Source organism: Cydia pomonella, chromosome 1 (genome assembly GCF_033807575.1).
Source record: "Cydia pomonella isolate Wapato2018A chromosome 1, ilCydPomo1, whole genome shotgun sequence".
Lineage (NCBI taxonomy): Eukaryota > Metazoa > Arthropoda > Insecta > Lepidoptera > Tortricidae > Cydia > Cydia pomonella.
Genome location: NC_084703.1, coordinates 27,854,717 through 27,873,410, shown reverse-complemented (window position 1 = coordinate 27,873,410; position 18,694 = coordinate 27,854,717). Strand labels below are relative to the sequence as shown.

Genomic DNA, 18,694 nt, shown 5'->3' with positions numbered 1-18,694 from the left:
AGTATTTTTGCCCAAGTTGAAATGGAGACGCTCGGTCAATTGTTATAACTTTTATTATTTATATTTTGGCAGCTTATTCCATTGAAATAAATCTTAAAAGCAGAGATGTTTCGATGTTGAGATGAGTGTACCGGCGATTCAAATATGTTTATCTACATACATATATCATAAACCCTATATGACGCCTTTAAAATCCGTAAATAATGGCTGACCTATTGCAACAAATTTCTTGATGTTGAATCTGTGAAAGTGTTGTAATTGCTTCATTATTATTATTTATTATTAAAGCCTTTATTATACGAACTGTTGACATTCTATTTAACAATTACTTATTATTTTTAAAATTATATCGCCTTTTTCTATTATATCTAATTATTTTTTATTATTATATCATTCGGCTTCATTATTATTATTATATCAAAATCGATTTGGTAGTGACATTCACCTCATATCCGCGAGCCTCAATAAAATAGTGTACATAATTAGGAATTAAAACACACGTGTGGTCTTTCTAAGAAACTCGCTTCGTTCGTTACTTAAAACAACACTCGTATTTTAATGCCTTTAATTATGTAGCAGTCACATAAACCACTAATGATATGATACAAAATATGTATATTTATTTGTCGCAGAGCGACGGCAGCGGTCGATGCTGGCGTCGCGCGCCAACAGCCAGCAGTCGGCGCGCCACAACGGCGTGCCGCCCGCGCCACCCGGCCCGCCGCCCGCGCCCGCCCCCGCACCCGCGCCCGCACCCATGCCGCACCATGTGCCCGCGCCGCCTCTTAAATCTATATCATCTGGTAAATCTCACAGAATCTACTATTTTACGATGTTACATGACCATCGCCACCATCGTAATCCGTTATCCGTTTGCTACTAAACGTAAGGACGATCGATGTTCGAAATGACATTGATATGTCACAGTTTTCAATTGGGTTGAGTCAACGTTATATGCAACATTTAATTACTTTAAAAAAGTAAAAAAAAAAAACAATAAAGTAATAGTACATTATGATACAAGTGTGCTAAGTTGGTCATCATACACGAGGCGATATTATATTAGGCGATAAGCGAGCGCGCAATAAGAAAGCCGATGTGGGTAATGATCAATGCACTCGCGTTTCATACGACATTTTTCAACACACTTGCGAGGAAAAAACAAAACTTCTAAATAAGATTTTTTTCTGTCAAAACAGTAAAAGTACAATTTACAAACTGGTGGCTTACAGTTTTAACATCGAATAATTGCACCAAAGCGTGCTGGGCTTGTAGGCACTTATTCGCTAGTTCATTGAAGTAAGCTACCAACACGATTTCCAAGAAATACCGAACGTTATTGCTGACTTTCCATTGAATAAAAGTTTCATATGCCGCCAATTATTTTTCACCCGATTTTGATGGTAAAAGGCTATCGTCTTCGGCTCTTGCCTCTATTAGTATTACTGGCAGCGTCAATTTTATGTGTTCTTCATTTTCAATACTTGTAAATGACATTTTTGTCAATATATAAACTAAAATCATGCAAATCTATTCCAATTTTATGACAAATACGTGAAATGGCTGGCGCGTTATTTCTTTTTACGCTCGATCCTAATGCGCGCCCAAGGCAAAAGCGCGAACGAAATCGATAAACGGCGATATATTTCTATTCGACGTATGGAGATTAAACGATTAAATGTTATGTTTCTTCATTAATGCAATTTACGAGATTATTTAATCTATAAATTATGTTTGGTGTGATAAAACCTCTTTGAACTGACATTTGAAACCTAACAGTTGGTAAAAAAAAATGTATTACTCGACCAAATTAAGAAGGCTCCGTTTCCATGCATACTATTAGCAATCAGTTACCTTCTTAACTGAGTCCGAAAATATAATGAATGCGCACGAGTGTTATAATATACTGAAATAGCACGCGTGTTTAATATCTAGGATTATGAGCCAATAATCGGTGGAATAAGAACGTCGTTTTGAGCAAGTGTGTTGAAAAGTATATATTTTTTAATTTATCTATGCCATTTACTTTCCTTAAACGTACTTAACTTACCCATTCCCCGAAGTTAACGGTATTCAATAAAGACACGGTGTATATATTACTTTTTTGTGACAGGTATGTTGAAGAATACCAGCAAGAAACCAAAGATGAGAAAAATCACAAAAGCTGACATTGGAAATCCACAAGACTTCAAGCATATATCCCACGTCGGGTGGGACGCTAACAAAGGTACAGTCACATACTACATAAACTGAACCGAAACATGTTCCATCGGTTATAGCACCCAAACAAAATTACTTTAGTAATAAAGCGATAATGTTGTCGTACCTTGATTTATATAGTATAGGTAGTATAGAGAGACTGCCACCTCGTGACCGAAATGGAAAACGAACGCTGTACGCCTAAAACCAGTTTGTATCCTACTTCTCACGCATGCTCTCTTGCGCATTGTAGTTTGCCATATATTGGCCCAAATTGAAAATTTTCCTTTATATAGGTATTACGCGCCAATAAACAGGGGGCTCTTCTAGCACTGCCTTATACCTGCTAGCTGTTGTCAGCTAGTAAATATGGTGATGGATGTTGCAGGTTTTGACTTGGACAACCTGCCGGAGGAGGAGATGCGGTCGTTCTTCTCGATGGCCGGCGTGTCGGCGTCGCAGCTGGAGGACTCCAGCACGCGGCAGTTCATCTACGACTTCATCAACGAGCACGGCGGCGTCGACGCCGTCAAGGAAGAGCTGCACAAGCCCGACCCCGCGCCCGCACAAGGTTATTTACACACACCAAATCAACTTTTTATTATACCTATAGCGATGTTTCGCTCACACACCAGAGCGGCGTGCGGATTCGCATCTAATGTGAACATCGCTACAAATCAGGCGCGGATCCAGCCCTCAAAAAAGGTTGTGGTCACAGCACAGCCACCCGAAAATCAGCCAAGTGCGAGTCGGAGTCCGAAGTCGTTCATGAACAATCATGACTCTTGCAAGTCTTAAACGATCGTACTACCGATCTCAATAGACTGAAAGTGTGACGTCACAAGGCTATTAGGGGGCTACCTTATCAATTTTTCGCAGATACTCGATTCTCGAGACAACGTTTCATAGAGGGATTTATTCGTAGATCTAACTTTTAGTCGACATTTGCTAGTCTTGGTTCAGATACCTTTCAATTCGCTTTTGTGTTAATTAGCAGAATACTGGCAGAACAATTATTGTATGAATTTCATTTGGCAGAGTAATCTTTTCGTTTAAGGAACTATTAGTAGAGTAATTTTTTATTTTATTTTACTTATACATTTTTTTAAATATTTCCTTGAGTAGTCTAGTCGACAAGTTCAAAATGGCCAAAAATATAAATAAAAATACTTGAAAAATACCTCATTGCAATTGAAACAATAACTAGAAAAAAGGTATTCGAATTCGAATCGTTTATTAGCACAAGCAATTGCAAATTTATAAAAATATGGTATTTTGTTTTTTGTCAATATCTCATAAACTATTAACATTTAACAAATGAAAACAAAAGATTCCTATAGTATTTTTCAAACAGGAAGGGGATGTTGATAGATTCTCATTCTCAGAGATTTGGAGCTTTTAGGATATAGGTAAATTGTATGGAGATGATATCTATCAGCGTACCCTTCCCGTTTAAAAAATACTATAGAGAAGAGATAAATTTCCAATAAAAAATTCAACTCTAGGTAATCTAAACTCTATTCATTATAGTTTTAATTTAACGTTAAAAATAGCCCACTGCGCCTCATTTTCGGGATGCGCGCGCGGTGTGAAAATTAAATATTATTTTAAAGGTAGTTTTTTCAACAAGATAGGCAATTATTAATTAACACTTTTTTCTCAAACTTTCGTCTTTATTGTAAATTTTTAAAAATGTTATAAAAATTGGCGTAAAAATATTTCACTTCGTGGAGCCCATCTTATTTATACACTTAACAAGATCACGCCACAAAAAATTTAATAAAATTAATACTTTGTGTGAAATTTCAGAATAATAGTGAAAATTTACAAAAATAAAAAATCAGGGTAAAGTTGTTAAATATAAAACAATATTATAAACAAAGTATTGTTTTTTTTTTATAGCGTGATATTGCTTAGTATGTATTTAAGAAGAGCACCGATAACCGAAATATTTTTACGCCAAATATTTGAAATTTTTTTTTGTTTTCATTTACGATAATGACGTAAGAACGAGTTTTTTTTTAAATTAATTATTCCATAACTTAGTGCTATTTTCAGCGGTAAATGAAAACTACAATGAACAGAGTTATAGTACTCGGGATTTTTTATTGGAAATTTCCACTTCTTTAGGAATATTTTATTTCCATTTCTTAAATGTATTATAGTTTATGAGATTCGGCTAAAAACGAAATACCATACCTATTTTTTCATGAATATATTTTTTTAAACTTTTGCAATTGTTTATGTGCTAATGCTAATATACGCTTCGAATACATTTATCTAGACATTACTTATTCCGAATCTAATGAGGTACCACTTGTATTTTTAGGAGCTGTATCTAAATTTTTCAACATTTTGAACTTGCTGACTAAAGTTATTTTCGGATAAAGTGACAATTTAATTAAACTTTAACTAACAGTTAAATTAGTAATTTAGCAATTGCGGTAGGTACTTACAACATTCGGGTCGGCATAATATCGAAAATCGCAAACGATTTATTGCAGTCTACCTATATGGAGCACTTTTTATACATAGATAGATAAACGCTACACTAACTACGCTAAAAGAACTCCTACAGCTATAAATTAAAAGCTGGCATTATTTTTAAATATTGTACTAATATTTGTGAATGTTAAAGATTTCTAAGACTCTATAAGCTAAAAGTAATTGCCTCTGTAAGTAAATAATCTTTATTTTTTACAAATAACTAGGACTCATGGTGGCGAGAATTTTAACACCAGATGATCTGTTTTCGACTTGGATAAGCGTGATAGTTATCAAACTATCAATTTACGAAAAGTAAATCCGCGTATCAATGCTAGCCAACCAACTACTCTGTGTTATGAAATTTTTACAAAGATTCCTCTGCCATAGCATCTGCGAAACAAAAATCGGCATAATTTTACTCGGGGAATTAATAGGGCACCCTATTAGGGTTGTGGGCATGCCCATCGTGCCCACAACGGTGGATCCGCCCTTGCTACAAATGAACTTTTCTTTTAGACCTTGGTTCATTTTGAAGGCTGAACGCGACAGGGTATTACAGTTATTAACATGATACTAATTAACAACATTTAATTTTTATAAAACCTGAAATTATACATATGATTTGGAAGTATTTTGCTTACTGAACACTGCAATATATTCATATAAATTTTATATAGTTTATTTAAAAAAAAAACAAAAGAATTTAAAAAATGTTGTGATTTTACCAATTTTACGGCACAATAGGTGAAATGCCATGGTCATTCATGACGAAAAAAATTAGCTGTCATAATATTGGATTTGACAATGTCAATTAAATACGACGTATTAATTGAATTTCAGAACAAAGAGAAATTTATTTACATAATTAAGTTACTATCTACTAATCGTTTTTAAAATGGACAAATCCGTATGGATCGATGAGGTACATACTCCTCCAAAGTATACCAAACACTGTTTCGTCCCTTACCTACTGCAAAAATAGCAAAAATGATTCGTCGAAGCTATCGGTACAAACATTTAATTACATTACATACGTTAGTGTTTATCCGTCGATCCGTCGTATCCATATGAAAGCCTGGTATCGTATTCATGTATCAGTATCCGTTAAAATATCCAAATCGTCGTAGAAATCTGATATTTTATCAATATTGTTTTCAATCAATTTTTCGTTTTATTGCTCCATCAAGGTGTTGATGATTCTGCCAATCTCGAGGTTGGATAAGACACGGCTAGTATATGAATCATATCATATTACGGTCATAGACAGTGTTCGGTGGAGTATCCGATCTGCAAAGAAATACAAATTACCACTAACTAATAGACTACATACAAAAATTAAACACTAACACTACACTATCTACAGAACAAAACAACAACGGACCAGTTTAAAACATTGACAATGACAAACAACGTCAGATTAGTGAAGTCATGTTTTTTTTCTTTCGAGATAAGACCTAGCTTCTAGCAAAGAACTGGAGTTACGCCATATTAGAATAAGTACACATTAAAAAAAATATAATACATTAAATACAACTCCTAGTGAAAAAAAAAACTATTAACGTATTCCTCGTTTCAATTAAAATGTAGAGAACCAATAAAATTATAGGGTCAGAAAATTGAAATGTTGACAATTATTTCGAAGGACCGGCGGTGGGCCGGATGAAAGCCTTGCGCGGGCCGGAGTTGGCCCGCGGGCCGTACTTTGCCCACCACTTATTTATATATTAAGAAATCGATTTGGTAATATTCAAATTGCGAACATCTCTGAAAAAAAAGCAATTTGATTTGACCTCTATCCTAGTATCAGTCAAGATGACGTTTTACTCGAAATGAAGTGTCAATGAGGAGGCGTACTGAAAGGTTAGGTTAGGTACTGATGTCGCCACTTCAACCGTTCTTTGTTTACGATTCGTGTAAGTGTATGGTTGCGATTTTTTTAGTAATACTTGCGATTATTAAAGTAAAATGTACTCATTTATGACTGTACGGGAACTGCAAACCGAGCTTCGAAGGAGAAATGCTAGAGTTGGTGAAAAAAAGGCTGATCTTAAACAAAGGTAATCACTTAATATATTTGAGGTTATCTTGTGTATTTTACCGTTTATTTAAAAAATTTGAAGGCTCACGTGCAGTTTTTCCTCTTAAATTACGAGTGTTCGATCGAAAACAAAGCTTTGGAGTATACCTGGTTATACAAGAAGGCGTTTCATATACGCCCGCCCTACGACACTATCAGATAGTACACAAAGTCGTTATGCGTACGGAGCAGCATGCACAGCATGTGTGGCCAAGCCATGCCTTATATCACAGTGTAAAAAGTAACAGTGGGCCGACGCCTTTGATGTTTGCGTAAATGCAGACACAGCTCAAGGTCACCGTACCTACTAGGGTTGTCACAGACTTACACAACTGCCCAAAAGAGAAGGGAAATGTTTTTAGGTTTCATGTATGTATGTATATGTATTAATTTTACAATGGCGTCCATTTTGGAAATAAATATGGCGGACGTTACTTATTGAAAAGGGTGTCGATGCGTGTAGCAGTGATGTCAACCATCTTTAATTCTAAAATGGATTCTATTTTTGAAATCTGCACCCCCAAAATGGACTATACATATCAACGACAATATCGATTTTTAAGAAAAAATAATGTCCGCCATCTTGGATTCCAAAAAGGACGTCATTTTCGTAATCGGAACCCCGAAGAACCTCGGAGATGACACCCATATCGATTTTTAAGAAAAATTAATGTCCGCCATCTTGGATTTCAAAACGGGTGTCATTTTTGTAATCGGCACCCTGAGTACTCTCATAAATAATTAAAACATCAAATACTACATCATAGATATACAAACAGAAGCAAAAACAATTTCTTACTTTTTAAATAAAGTCTTAAAGTACTCGTAATTTCTTAAAATAAGCTATAAAATATGACCGGCATTTTGAATACTGCTGTCACTGTCAAATCACATACATTTTTTCAAAGCAATTTTGTAAACATTCTCTCTATTCTTCTAAATGATTCAATGTTGTGTGACGAATTGTGGAAATATAGGACCTCACTTTTTTTCCAAGGACCCAATATGCATAAATCGGTGAGAAAAAGCTTTGAGCATCAAAAACTAAGGCAAATGACAACGACCGATTTTATATAGCTGCATTTTAAGGAAGATAAATATTTTGTAAAGAGTAAATACAAAGGTAAGCTAAGTTTTGAGGAAGTAATACATAATATAGGCACAGTCTAAGAAATAATACACTCGGTCGACGAAGGCGTCTAGACAGAGCAACGGTGCGGGGTGCGAGTGGCGGCGGGCGCGAGGGGCGGTCCAACCAATGTTTTTTGTACAAACAAAAATTCGCCCATTTTTCCCGGAATTCATCGGGTAGCGATTCGGCTGGCGACGTCTTCCGAGTCGTTCCGAACGCGATTTTCGAGTCGCGCGGAATTGAAATTACGTTATGATTATACCAAAAAATCAATAATTTGACACACTATGTATTATTAGATTACCTATAGGTATTTTTTCGTTCTTTGTTAATTATTTCATTCCTAATCGGGCAATCTAATAATACGAAGTCGTTATCTAAAAACATAACTGAGTCCTACATTTTGAGTATAAAATAAACCGAAATATATGGTTATTTCGTTGTTTTTGCACAAAACCGGTTCCGGTATCTATGTCTGGTGCCAATGATAATTTTTTTTTACATACAGTCGAATACCCTATATATTGCGGGTATCTTACCAGTCAACCATAGGGCAAATCTGAAATGTGTCTATCAAGGTGGGTTGCAGTGACAAATAAAAACACATTTTATCTCCTTTTCTACATAAAATTAGGCGTACGACGCTATCTTTTTTAATTTCTTTTGTATGAAATCCACAATCAACAATAATCTTTTTTTCATCGCGCTCCCTCATTGTCGTCGGTTTTTTTAAATGTATATAATAAATATAATAATAAGCTCTACATTTAATTCAAAAACAAAATGACAATAAAATGAATTAAGATGTGAAAAAATGTTAGTTAATAATATAAACAAAAAATACAAACATGCAAAAATCGGCAGTAAATTCGATTCGAGTAATTCCTGAGTAATTCATTTATAATCACTATATTTGACAAACGATACATTAGACAACTGTCAAATTTGTGAACTTAGATCTCGGACAGTAGTTAGAATGGCTTTAAAATGCCTTCGAAAGCAAAATGCCACATGTGTTGAGAATATAGTATGGAGATGTGACGTTTTAACTTCAGAAAGTACAAACAGTGCCCCTAGTGTAAATTTAGTCGATAGCGAAACGTGACGTACGCGTTTGCGTTAAGTCTCATTTTGTATGGGTTTTTGAACAGCGCGCCAAGCGGGACGTTTTGGAAAGTCAAAAATCTCATACAAAATGACACTTAACGCAAACGCGTACGTAACGTTTCGCTGTCGAAAATATTTACACTAGGGGTACAGTACCCCTAGTGTAAATAAATTCGATTTCGAAACGTGACGTACGCGTTTGCGTTTAGTCTCATTTTGTATTGGATTTAGTAAGAGCGCGCCAAGCGGGACGTTTTGGAAACTCAAAATCCTATACAAAATGAAACTTAACGCAAATGCGTTCGTCACGTTATGATGTCGATCAAATTTACACTAGGGGTACACACTCTCAGAAGTTTCGGTTGTTTTTTTTATTGTGTAGTTACAATAATTTAGCGTGTGTGTGTACCAACCAGAACGCAAGATCGTACGTATTATGACACTGTCTATATATGAGTAGGCCTTATGCGTACAATATTGTAAACGTTTTTAACTGCGGCGTCATCGGGCCCGATACTAACTGACGATGACAGTGTATCTATATATGATCAAACGAGCTTCGCAAGCGAAGTTTGATCAATATTATATGACTCGCTTCATTCGAAGATATCTATGCGTATTTATAAGCAAATTTAAACTATTCAAGGACCCTGTCTCTTCTGTTTGTTACAGGTGGTGGAGGGTACGGGCGCGGCGCGCCGTCGCCGGCCCCGGCGGCACCCGCGCCGCCCGTGCCGCACCGCAGTCCCGCGCCTCCGCACCCGCCACAGCCGCGTGAGTCCACTTTTCTATCCGAATCAGCAGACAGGAATCCGCGGGGCAAAATTGTTTTACAAGTAGGGAGTTCCTGTATCGATAAACTCAACTATCGATGCTAGTTCTATATACTAGTGATCACTCAAGGGTTTGCTTGTAAAAATATGTCTTTATTAAGAGTAAAAAGAAACGTATGTTCCGCGGGCCTCGGGTTAATTTCTACGGACGTTTTCCCCAATTCAGGAAATCAGCATCCATTCAGCCGATTCTAATTAAAAGGGGGTAGCGCTAGGCCTGACTATCCCAACTCCTATTCCTATACGAAGCTTAGCAATGCTTTGAAAATGCTCAACGTTTCGTGTATGGAGTCCAGAGATTATTAGGGTCACCGCCCTGTAGCTATAAGTCTATCTAGTAGAGTGTGTCCTTCGCCTCTGTTCCTACAAAAAATGAAGGTCTACCTACACTATGCAAAAGTTAATGAAGAAATAAAGATTTCTTTAATTGCATATTAACTTTTTTTTTATCTAGTTTAAAAAAAACTGGCCAACTAACCCGGACTTACCCTACGTATAAAGAGCATAAATACAGGCTGGATTTTCTTTTTGCGTCAATGAGAGCAGCTACCAGATACCGTGCTGCTACGCAAAACAAAACAAAACAGTCTTAGAAGACCTTCCCTCGATTTAAAATTAAAGAAGATTGGCGTATACAGTTTTGGAAAAAACATACAGGTTGCAAGAAAAAGCTCACTTTTGACAAACTTTTTTTGATGCCAATCTATCCCATTTCTATCGAAGATCAAAAGCTTGTACCTACGGGATAAAAAAAAAAATCCAGCTAGAAAAGCCACAAATCGAGGATAACTTTTCTGATACATATTTGTATGAAAACGAAAACTTTTATTTTTCTTATGCTATTTTTTGCCAATTGTTTCTTTATTACGACTACCTTATTATGTCTAAGCACTCTTAGCCAATAAGGTCGTGTACATTTTTTTGGCGCTCTACCAGATTGCCCCATAATGACCTGTCCTAACCCGTTTCTGCGCAACATGTCATGGCATGTTATGCACTATTGTATAGCATATCTAATCAGTACTTTTTAGACGGAAAATCTTCAACTTCCTTGCTTTATTTTCAGGTTTAGAGAAAGTTAAGTCAAGGTTGTCGTAAGATTTTTAACAATGTGGAAAATTGAGTACCGAAGTGACTTAAAATTCCTGTTTAAAGAAGGATTATCTCCCGCTCAAATCAAGAGAGATTAGATTGCGTATCCGGCGAGTCTTTTCCTTCTTATACCACCGTAAAAAAACTGGGTAAAAAAGTTTCGATTTGGTCGGAAAGCTGTTGAAGATCTGGGGCATGATGGAAGACCAGTGGAGGTGCTCAATCCTGAAAAAGCATACTTCACTCGTCTTTCTTTCAGAAAGAAGTACGAGTGAACTATGCTTCGAAATTTTTGGAACTCTGTAGCGAAAACCCTAAAAGCATAATTGAACGGCTGGTGACTGGAGACGAAACAATGGTGCTTTATTATGATCCCGAGATTCCCGAGAGCAAACTCGAGTCGATGGAGTGGCGTTTTACAAACTAAAATCCCCCTATCAAAGCGAAGTTGCACTAGTCCAGCAAAAAGCAGATGTACACAATTTTTTAGGATTGCCATGGTATTCTGATGGTCGATTTCATAAAACGTAATACTGTTATAAATGGCCAGTGCTACGCTTCTTTTATCCACAAATTGCTGACTGCAATAAAGGAAAACTAGTGAAAGGGATCTGCTGCTACACGACCATGCTCCCGTGCATACCACCTTCGTGGCCAAGGCTGCGCGCGAGTGCGGGTTCTCTGAGGTCGACCATCCCCCGTATAGTCAGGACATAGTTCTCAGTGACTACTTTTTGTTCCTGACCCTGAAGCGAGACTTGCGAGCAAAAAAAAAATTAAATGACGTAGAACTGGAGGCGGCCGTTTTAGATCATTTTGAAGACAAAACTTCAAGGTACATTTAATTATATAAAACTGCACTGAGTACATACCAAATCTTTTTTTTTATAATACGCATTATGGCAGAATGTCATGATGCCTGTGCCACAAATTTATGTGGAATGGAAATTTAAAAAGAGGACTTTGCCGGCCTAGGGCTGTATGAATATTCCTTTACGTAACATCTTCACTCATCGCACCTGATATGTAGTATTTCCGGACCTAATTTGAAGTAAGTCATGTCAAGATTTTATTGCAAGTTTGAGAAAAATACTTAATATACATCTACTGTTCTGTCGCCATGCATAATTTATGTGTCCATGCCAAATAGCAGTTTTCTAGCACTAACGAACACGGAGCAAAGACAGACGGACTTGGCAAAACTATAAGGATTATTAATATTTTTAATAAAATAAAAGTGCTTAACAAACCGTGACGCTATCACTCCATGACATGTTTCTTTGAGCAGCGGCAGCATTGACATCCACATTGACCGTAATCTATACGTCCCAGTACACCAAAGAGTTTTGATGTTAAAAAAATTGTATATATTTTTTTATTTCACCATTAAACATTTATTGCGTACACAAAATATTATTACACGATAAAAAGTAAATATTTATTTGTTATTATATAAAAAAGGTATTTAAAAATTTGTCAAGCAAATACCCATACGTCAAGAAAACGGGCCTTGTTCTAATATAGAGCGTGTGTTGTGCAGCCTCACGCGCGCCCCCGCCGCCGCCGGCGCGCGCCGTGCCGCCGCCGCCGCCGCCCGCCGCCTCCCGCAATCCGCCACCGCCGAGACCCATTCAGCGTAAGTGTACATATACGTATTTTTGTTCTCAGTTTAATATTTGGGCAATAAAAAATATGTTACAATTAACAAGTAAGTTTTAAACTTATTGTCTATGTTTGTTAAGGACCCTGACTGAACTTTGCAGTCATTTTTTGGCATCTCCTAGAACAACTTTTTCGAGGTATATTTTAGGCAACACAAAATAACGATGCCTTTATATAACGATATGACGTCACACCGGCTTAATCCGAACCATTTAGGTAACCTAATAAATTTATTTCGCTACCTAAAAATAACGGTACCGTTACCCGGTACCTTAACCGCTTTCATAAAGGTACCCTATCAGCTTCGGCGTCGTTGCTTTGCAATCCGGACCGCCGGATCCAGCACTTCAGGAGCTACCGGATCCGGTAAAACAAAAAAAAAACTCCTGAATACGGCACGCACTGTGCGATTTAGATGAGGAAAAGGCGACCGATGAGAGGTATGAAGTGGAACAGAGGATAAAATGAATGAAAAAGTTTAAATTTAGTTAAATAAAAATATATTTATTATCACGAGGACTGGGACCAGAATTTGCCTTTCATGTTGGTGGCACGATATAACGATTACATAAATACTGTAATAGAAGGAAACATTAGAGGATGGAGATGCCATGGAAGGCATTTGTAATTTATGCTAAAGAGAAGGTTAATGTCGTGTCATAATGATGTGATAGGAGATTAAAAGTAAACAAATGAGCAGGATTAAGTCGGCGGTACTCAACCGACTAGATTTGGGCTAATCAATATGTGTTATATGTGTGAATGAATATATGAAACATTGATAATCTTTAGTTTACTCCGATATATATATATATATATAATATTGATTATTTTCTATTCAAATTTAGAGAGAATCTTTTGTATTTACAATTTCATGCAATCTTATGCAATATCCTTCATCTCCTGGTAAATGCTACTCTACGTCTAGCCAATTCTTTCTTTGATCCATGTAACTTTTCTTAGGGAGTCCCTTTCCCTTCCGGATTTCAATCATACACTGTATTATTTTTCGCATGAGATCGTCGTGTCGTATTCCATTCCCTATAACCTTGGACTAATAATACTGCGGACGGAATTTCGGTAAAACGCAACTAGGATTCCATTATCCACCAATTTTCTAGTATTAACGCGTGACACAGACATTGACAGTTATCTCTATGCCCTCATCCACCAATTTGCCGTCAGTCGGATCGACATGTCATTTGAGTAAATTGGTGGAAGAAAAAAAATATAAGCCGACATGCGTGGTCAAGTGTTGTAAGAATTATGCAGATCAGATGAAAAAGAGATCGGATGTCTTTTCATAGGTAAATTTATCAATTATCATGTTATCGTACGTAAAATCACGATATTTCAATTACAGTTTCTGTGGAACAGGAGTATGACCAGGAGGTTGAATAGGGTAGTTCCCCGAAAGTAGGGTAATTGATGCCCTTCTTATTAAATCGTTATCTATAAGAAATTATTTAGGGAAATAGATAAATTATTGATTGTGAATTTCAAAATAAGTCAGTAAGGTGTAATTTCCCGAAAATAAGGAGATTAAAGACGCGTTTATGACTAATATTTGATAGTAAACCTATGTTTGTAATGTCTTTTAACAATTGATTTCTTCTAATGTTAAATAATATGATTTTATAAGTGTTTGCACGCGGTGCATGTAATTGAAGTCCGTAGTTATGGCGCGCATGTGTCTAGACTTATAAAAGCATATACCTGCGTAGATATTTGTAAATTTAGTCTATATTTGTTAAAAAAATATTTCAGGATTATTTATACATTTAAAAATTTACACAAAATCAATATTTATAAATTTTCGATCATTGTTTTTTAACTTATGTTTTAAAGATATGTTTCAAGTTAAATGTATAAATTAAAAAAAAAAACGAACTGATATCATTCCGACGCTAAATATGTTTGCACAAAGAAATTATGCAACATTGTGCATTTTCAATACCTATTATCAGGTAAGTACATATTTCTTGTCAAACATAAAACAGTGCAATTTTTTATTTTAAAAATAATTATTATATCACGGAGAATATGTTTTACATGGTATCACTCGTCTACACGCACACTTTAAAACCATCCGCCATTCGAGTGTCTCAGTTTGTCATAAGTCAAATTACCTCTGTAATTTAAGAAAAAGTTCACTTGTTTAAATCATACAGTCTACTACTTTCTCGGGCAAAAAAATGAGGGCAAATTTAATATCATTTTGGTTAACAGTAAAATATCTTATTTTGTTACTAGAATGGATGTCAACGTTACAAAGAATTCAATCAAAGAACAGTTACGAAAACTTGTCCTTTCAAGGAGTTCCAATTCCCACCCCACATCCCATCATCGGGCTTTGGAAACTAATCAAATTTATATTTTTAAGCGAAAATTTGATCACTTCTTAATGGTTAAATATAATAAATGACCGATTTCATATTTTGTTTTTAAAGTGATATTGACAGTGTCACACTTTTTACTACTAAGTTATATGTTATTGGTAAGAAGTTATTTATTAACTTCTAATTATAGATTTAGGAATACGTATTACGCAAAAAATTAGAAAGATATGTCATTTAATTAACTTTAACATCCCTATACCAAACCGGATCCGATCCGGCCGGGTTATTGCCAAAACCCGGCCGGATTGAAAATCAATCCTGTTTGCAATCCCTAGTCGTTGCCAAGCCGCCGACGCCTTTGGCCAACTTGGTTCCTATTCGATGAAGCTGTATCTATGTAAGTGTAAGCCCTTTTGATTTTATTTAATACTATCAGTCCCTTCAAACTTAGGGTACTTTTCAGTGACACGCTAATTTTTGACTATCATCCAACGAGTAAGTAAAACCCGCATAGTTGCAATTTTGGCAATTCAATGTACATGAATTATATATTTTGAGGAAGATAAAAGATCCACCTTTTGTTTTATATAAGGTTCAGCCATGTAAAAAAGAAAAATAAATAAATAGGGATCAAAATCACCTTAATCACATAGAATTATGCAAAACTGAGACAGCAAATTACATTAATGATATTGTAAGTAATTCAGCATTAAATAAGCTCTTATCCCATAAACATAAATAATAAGGGATCTGTACCTATAGCTTTCTTATCAGTCAAAAGTTCAAATTGAACTTATGACCTGACTAAGTGCCCTCGTGACATAAAATTATCTTCGCAAAATGTTACATGCTCGGTTTCCCTACAAATACAAATTGTCGACCTCTTTTCGTCTATCTCGATATAGTTCTGTGGGCACAATCGAGATATGAACCTACATAGAACCCACTATTTAGACTACCACCCAAATATAGTTAATCATTGTTAAAATGAGCTGCTCTAAACCGAACAATGTATCACTGGTGACAGACAAAACTAAATAAAGCTATCCATTACTCGCGTAGAACAAAGAACCTAACCCGATTTCGATTTAAACCAAAATAAATCTTATGCGTGCGGATTAAGGTCCATAATGACTATACATGGCTACTTCTTTGTTTGGTCATTCTTAGCAGTGGTACAAATGCAACACGCTTTGCTCGCTGAATCATAACAAGATGTCGTGAGGCTAAAAAGTAACCTAAATATTAATATTTTGTTTGGTTATTTATACAATTTTATATTTATTGAACATAAAATTAAAAATAAGCTTGAATGTTGCCTTACACGATATTTTCATAAAGAACGTAGATTTAAAATAAAACGCGAATTTCTCCAGGATGGTGCACATTTTCCAAGATGGCTGCGATTACTCGAGGTCCCCAAATGTCAAATGGTGTGGGCATGAAAAAGGGGCCTTTAATTTATATATATACAAAATTTCATGAAATCATGACTGTTCCCGAGATTTCGAGGTTGGTCCTAATCCGATTATCCGATCCTAATTAGTTACATGTAAAAAAATACTCACACACCTATAATCACACATTGTATAACACAAGTGCTAGGTGTTTTAACTAATGATAGAGATAAAAGCCAAACAGTTTTAACGACATAGTGTCGTGACCAGTGTCCGAGGAGCGCTCCAGAATTACGACGTGTCGTGATTAGCGGTGAATGGGAAAAAAAAAATTACATCTCTTTTTCTTTCTTCTTTTCATCCTGTTACCCCTCTTCTTCACATAGTCGAATAAAAAAATATCTTAAGGACCACCTTACAAGTTACCAAACTGTGTGTGTTTTAGCACCATCGAGTGGCCCACCGGCGGTGCCGCCGCCGCCGCCGCCGACGCAGCCGCCGGCGGGCGCGCCGCCGCCGCCGCCCGCGCCGCCCGCGCCTCCCGCGCCGCCCGCCCCGCCGGCACCGCCCGGCCCGCCAAACGCTGCGGTGCCACTGGACGCAAGAGCCGCACTCATGGAAAGCATTCGCAGTGGAAACAAGTCTTTAAAGGTGACCTATATTTCTAATTCACACTTAAGTTCCTACACGATTAGTACATTGTAGGAGAGGCCGGAAAACCGGTCTAAGATGGACGAGTAAGTTTGAACGACAATAAGCAATGAAATTTTGTTTTAAATAGAGCTGTTTTGTCTGATATGTAACACTCCATTCCATATATAACGATGCTTTTCCTTAATTGTGTATTGAAGGTATCTTCAAGAAATACTGTAGGTAAATAGTACATTGTACGAGAGGCCGGAAAACCGCTTAGAGATGGACGAGTCAGTTTGAGGGCGGACACGTTAGAGGAGGCCCTCAAATAATACGAGTCCATCTTTAGCGTTTCCGGCCGAGGCATAACATAGTGTTTTTCACGACTACTGCGAGGAAATAAGAAAACATTTGCATAACTATAAGTACTTTAATAGAAATTAATCTTTATATTAGCGTGAGGACAATTGTTGAAAGAAAGCGATGTATTTTGGCCAGGAACATTTATATTTTCTTCTAGAACTCATTTTTATAGCGTAGATACGTGTTTGTTGTATTTTTAGTCAAACACTATTTACACTATCCAATTCAGTAAGTATTTTCCGATCCCGCCTTTGTTACTTTTTTTATCACGTTTAAGAGGCGTTTTTCTGTTGTACTAATAATAATTTTATGAACTTAAATGACACCAAAATTATCCTAAAACATTTGTTTGAAATAGAAACATGTTGAACGAAACAACGAAAGTCTTGTCTGTCGTGAAGTCGTGATGGTTCTTCGTTATGTTGAGCGGAAATGTGTGAGGAGTTGTATTATTTATTTATTTCTAGTTATACTGTTAATAAATAATTATTTAATCAACAACCGAGTAAATCATTCAATTATTTTTTAATCATTTATTTATATATTGTGCATTACAGGTAACGAATACAGATTTATAAACAATTTTTGTTCTCTGTAACATGTCATGCGACGTACAATAATTATACCTGCCTAGCGCATGCAATATTATTAGAAATATTTTACATTTTCACTACTTATATTACGATGTAAACGACAAATGAGGAACAATTTAATTAAAAACACTTATTTCATTAACGTAAAATCGGGTCTCTATTATTTCCCATAAAGTTTTAAGTCATAATGTATTGTTTGTCCGCATTTTCGTTAGCCATAATTTGGTATTTCTCAGAAACGCGTAACTTTTCAGCATTGCCATGAAACAAACTTTTCAGGATTCCTAACCTAACCTATCTATAGGATAACCTAAGGAAATTCCTAAAAAGTTAACGGTTTCGGAGTTATAACTAATGATAATATGATTATCATTACATTATGACTTTCAATAACATGCCAAACAAAGGGATCCGCGTAAAATCACTTAAATCTGAAATGTTAAATTTCCATTGCAACTCGACAGCTTTTAAATAAGGTGTGGGCATTATTTGGAATTGATTCCATTACTGTATCGGAATTGGGGAATTAGTATTAGATTGTTAACCAAGGGATGAAGGGCATTCATTCCAGACGAGGTAGTTTGATTCGAGCGCCAATAATCCGAAGCTGAAATTATGTCTTTCGCCCGAGCTAATTACTTTTCATTTTGGATGTGAGGAAAGTAAAATACACAGCGAACGAAAAAAACATAGAAGACTAACGTCAAACAAAATATCAGCGTAAAAGTGGCCCCACTATTAAAACACGCCATACTAATAACGGACCAATTTCAACTCGTC

At 36.1% G+C, this 18,694-nt stretch overlaps 1 protein-coding gene across 2 annotated transcripts in view; it reads left to right on the top strand.

Moving 5' to 3' along the window:
• LOC133527696 (actin nucleation-promoting factor WASL-like) overlaps nt 1-18,694 on the top strand; it is a 51,913-nt gene that overhangs the window by 16,822 nt on the left and 16,397 nt on the right. For both annotated transcript variants that reach the window (XM_061864832.1, XM_061864823.1), the window contains exons 4-9: nt 633-803; nt 2,114-2,227; nt 2,588-2,770; nt 9,675-9,776; nt 12,468-12,563; nt 16,771-16,976. In XM_061864832.1, the coding sequence (XP_061720816.1) occupies nt 633-803; nt 2,114-2,227; nt 2,588-2,770; nt 9,675-9,776; nt 12,468-12,563; nt 16,771-16,976 (872 nt within the window). The remainder of the gene's footprint in view (nt 1-632; nt 804-2,113; nt 2,228-2,587; nt 2,771-9,674; nt 9,777-12,467; nt 12,564-16,770; nt 16,977-18,694) is intronic.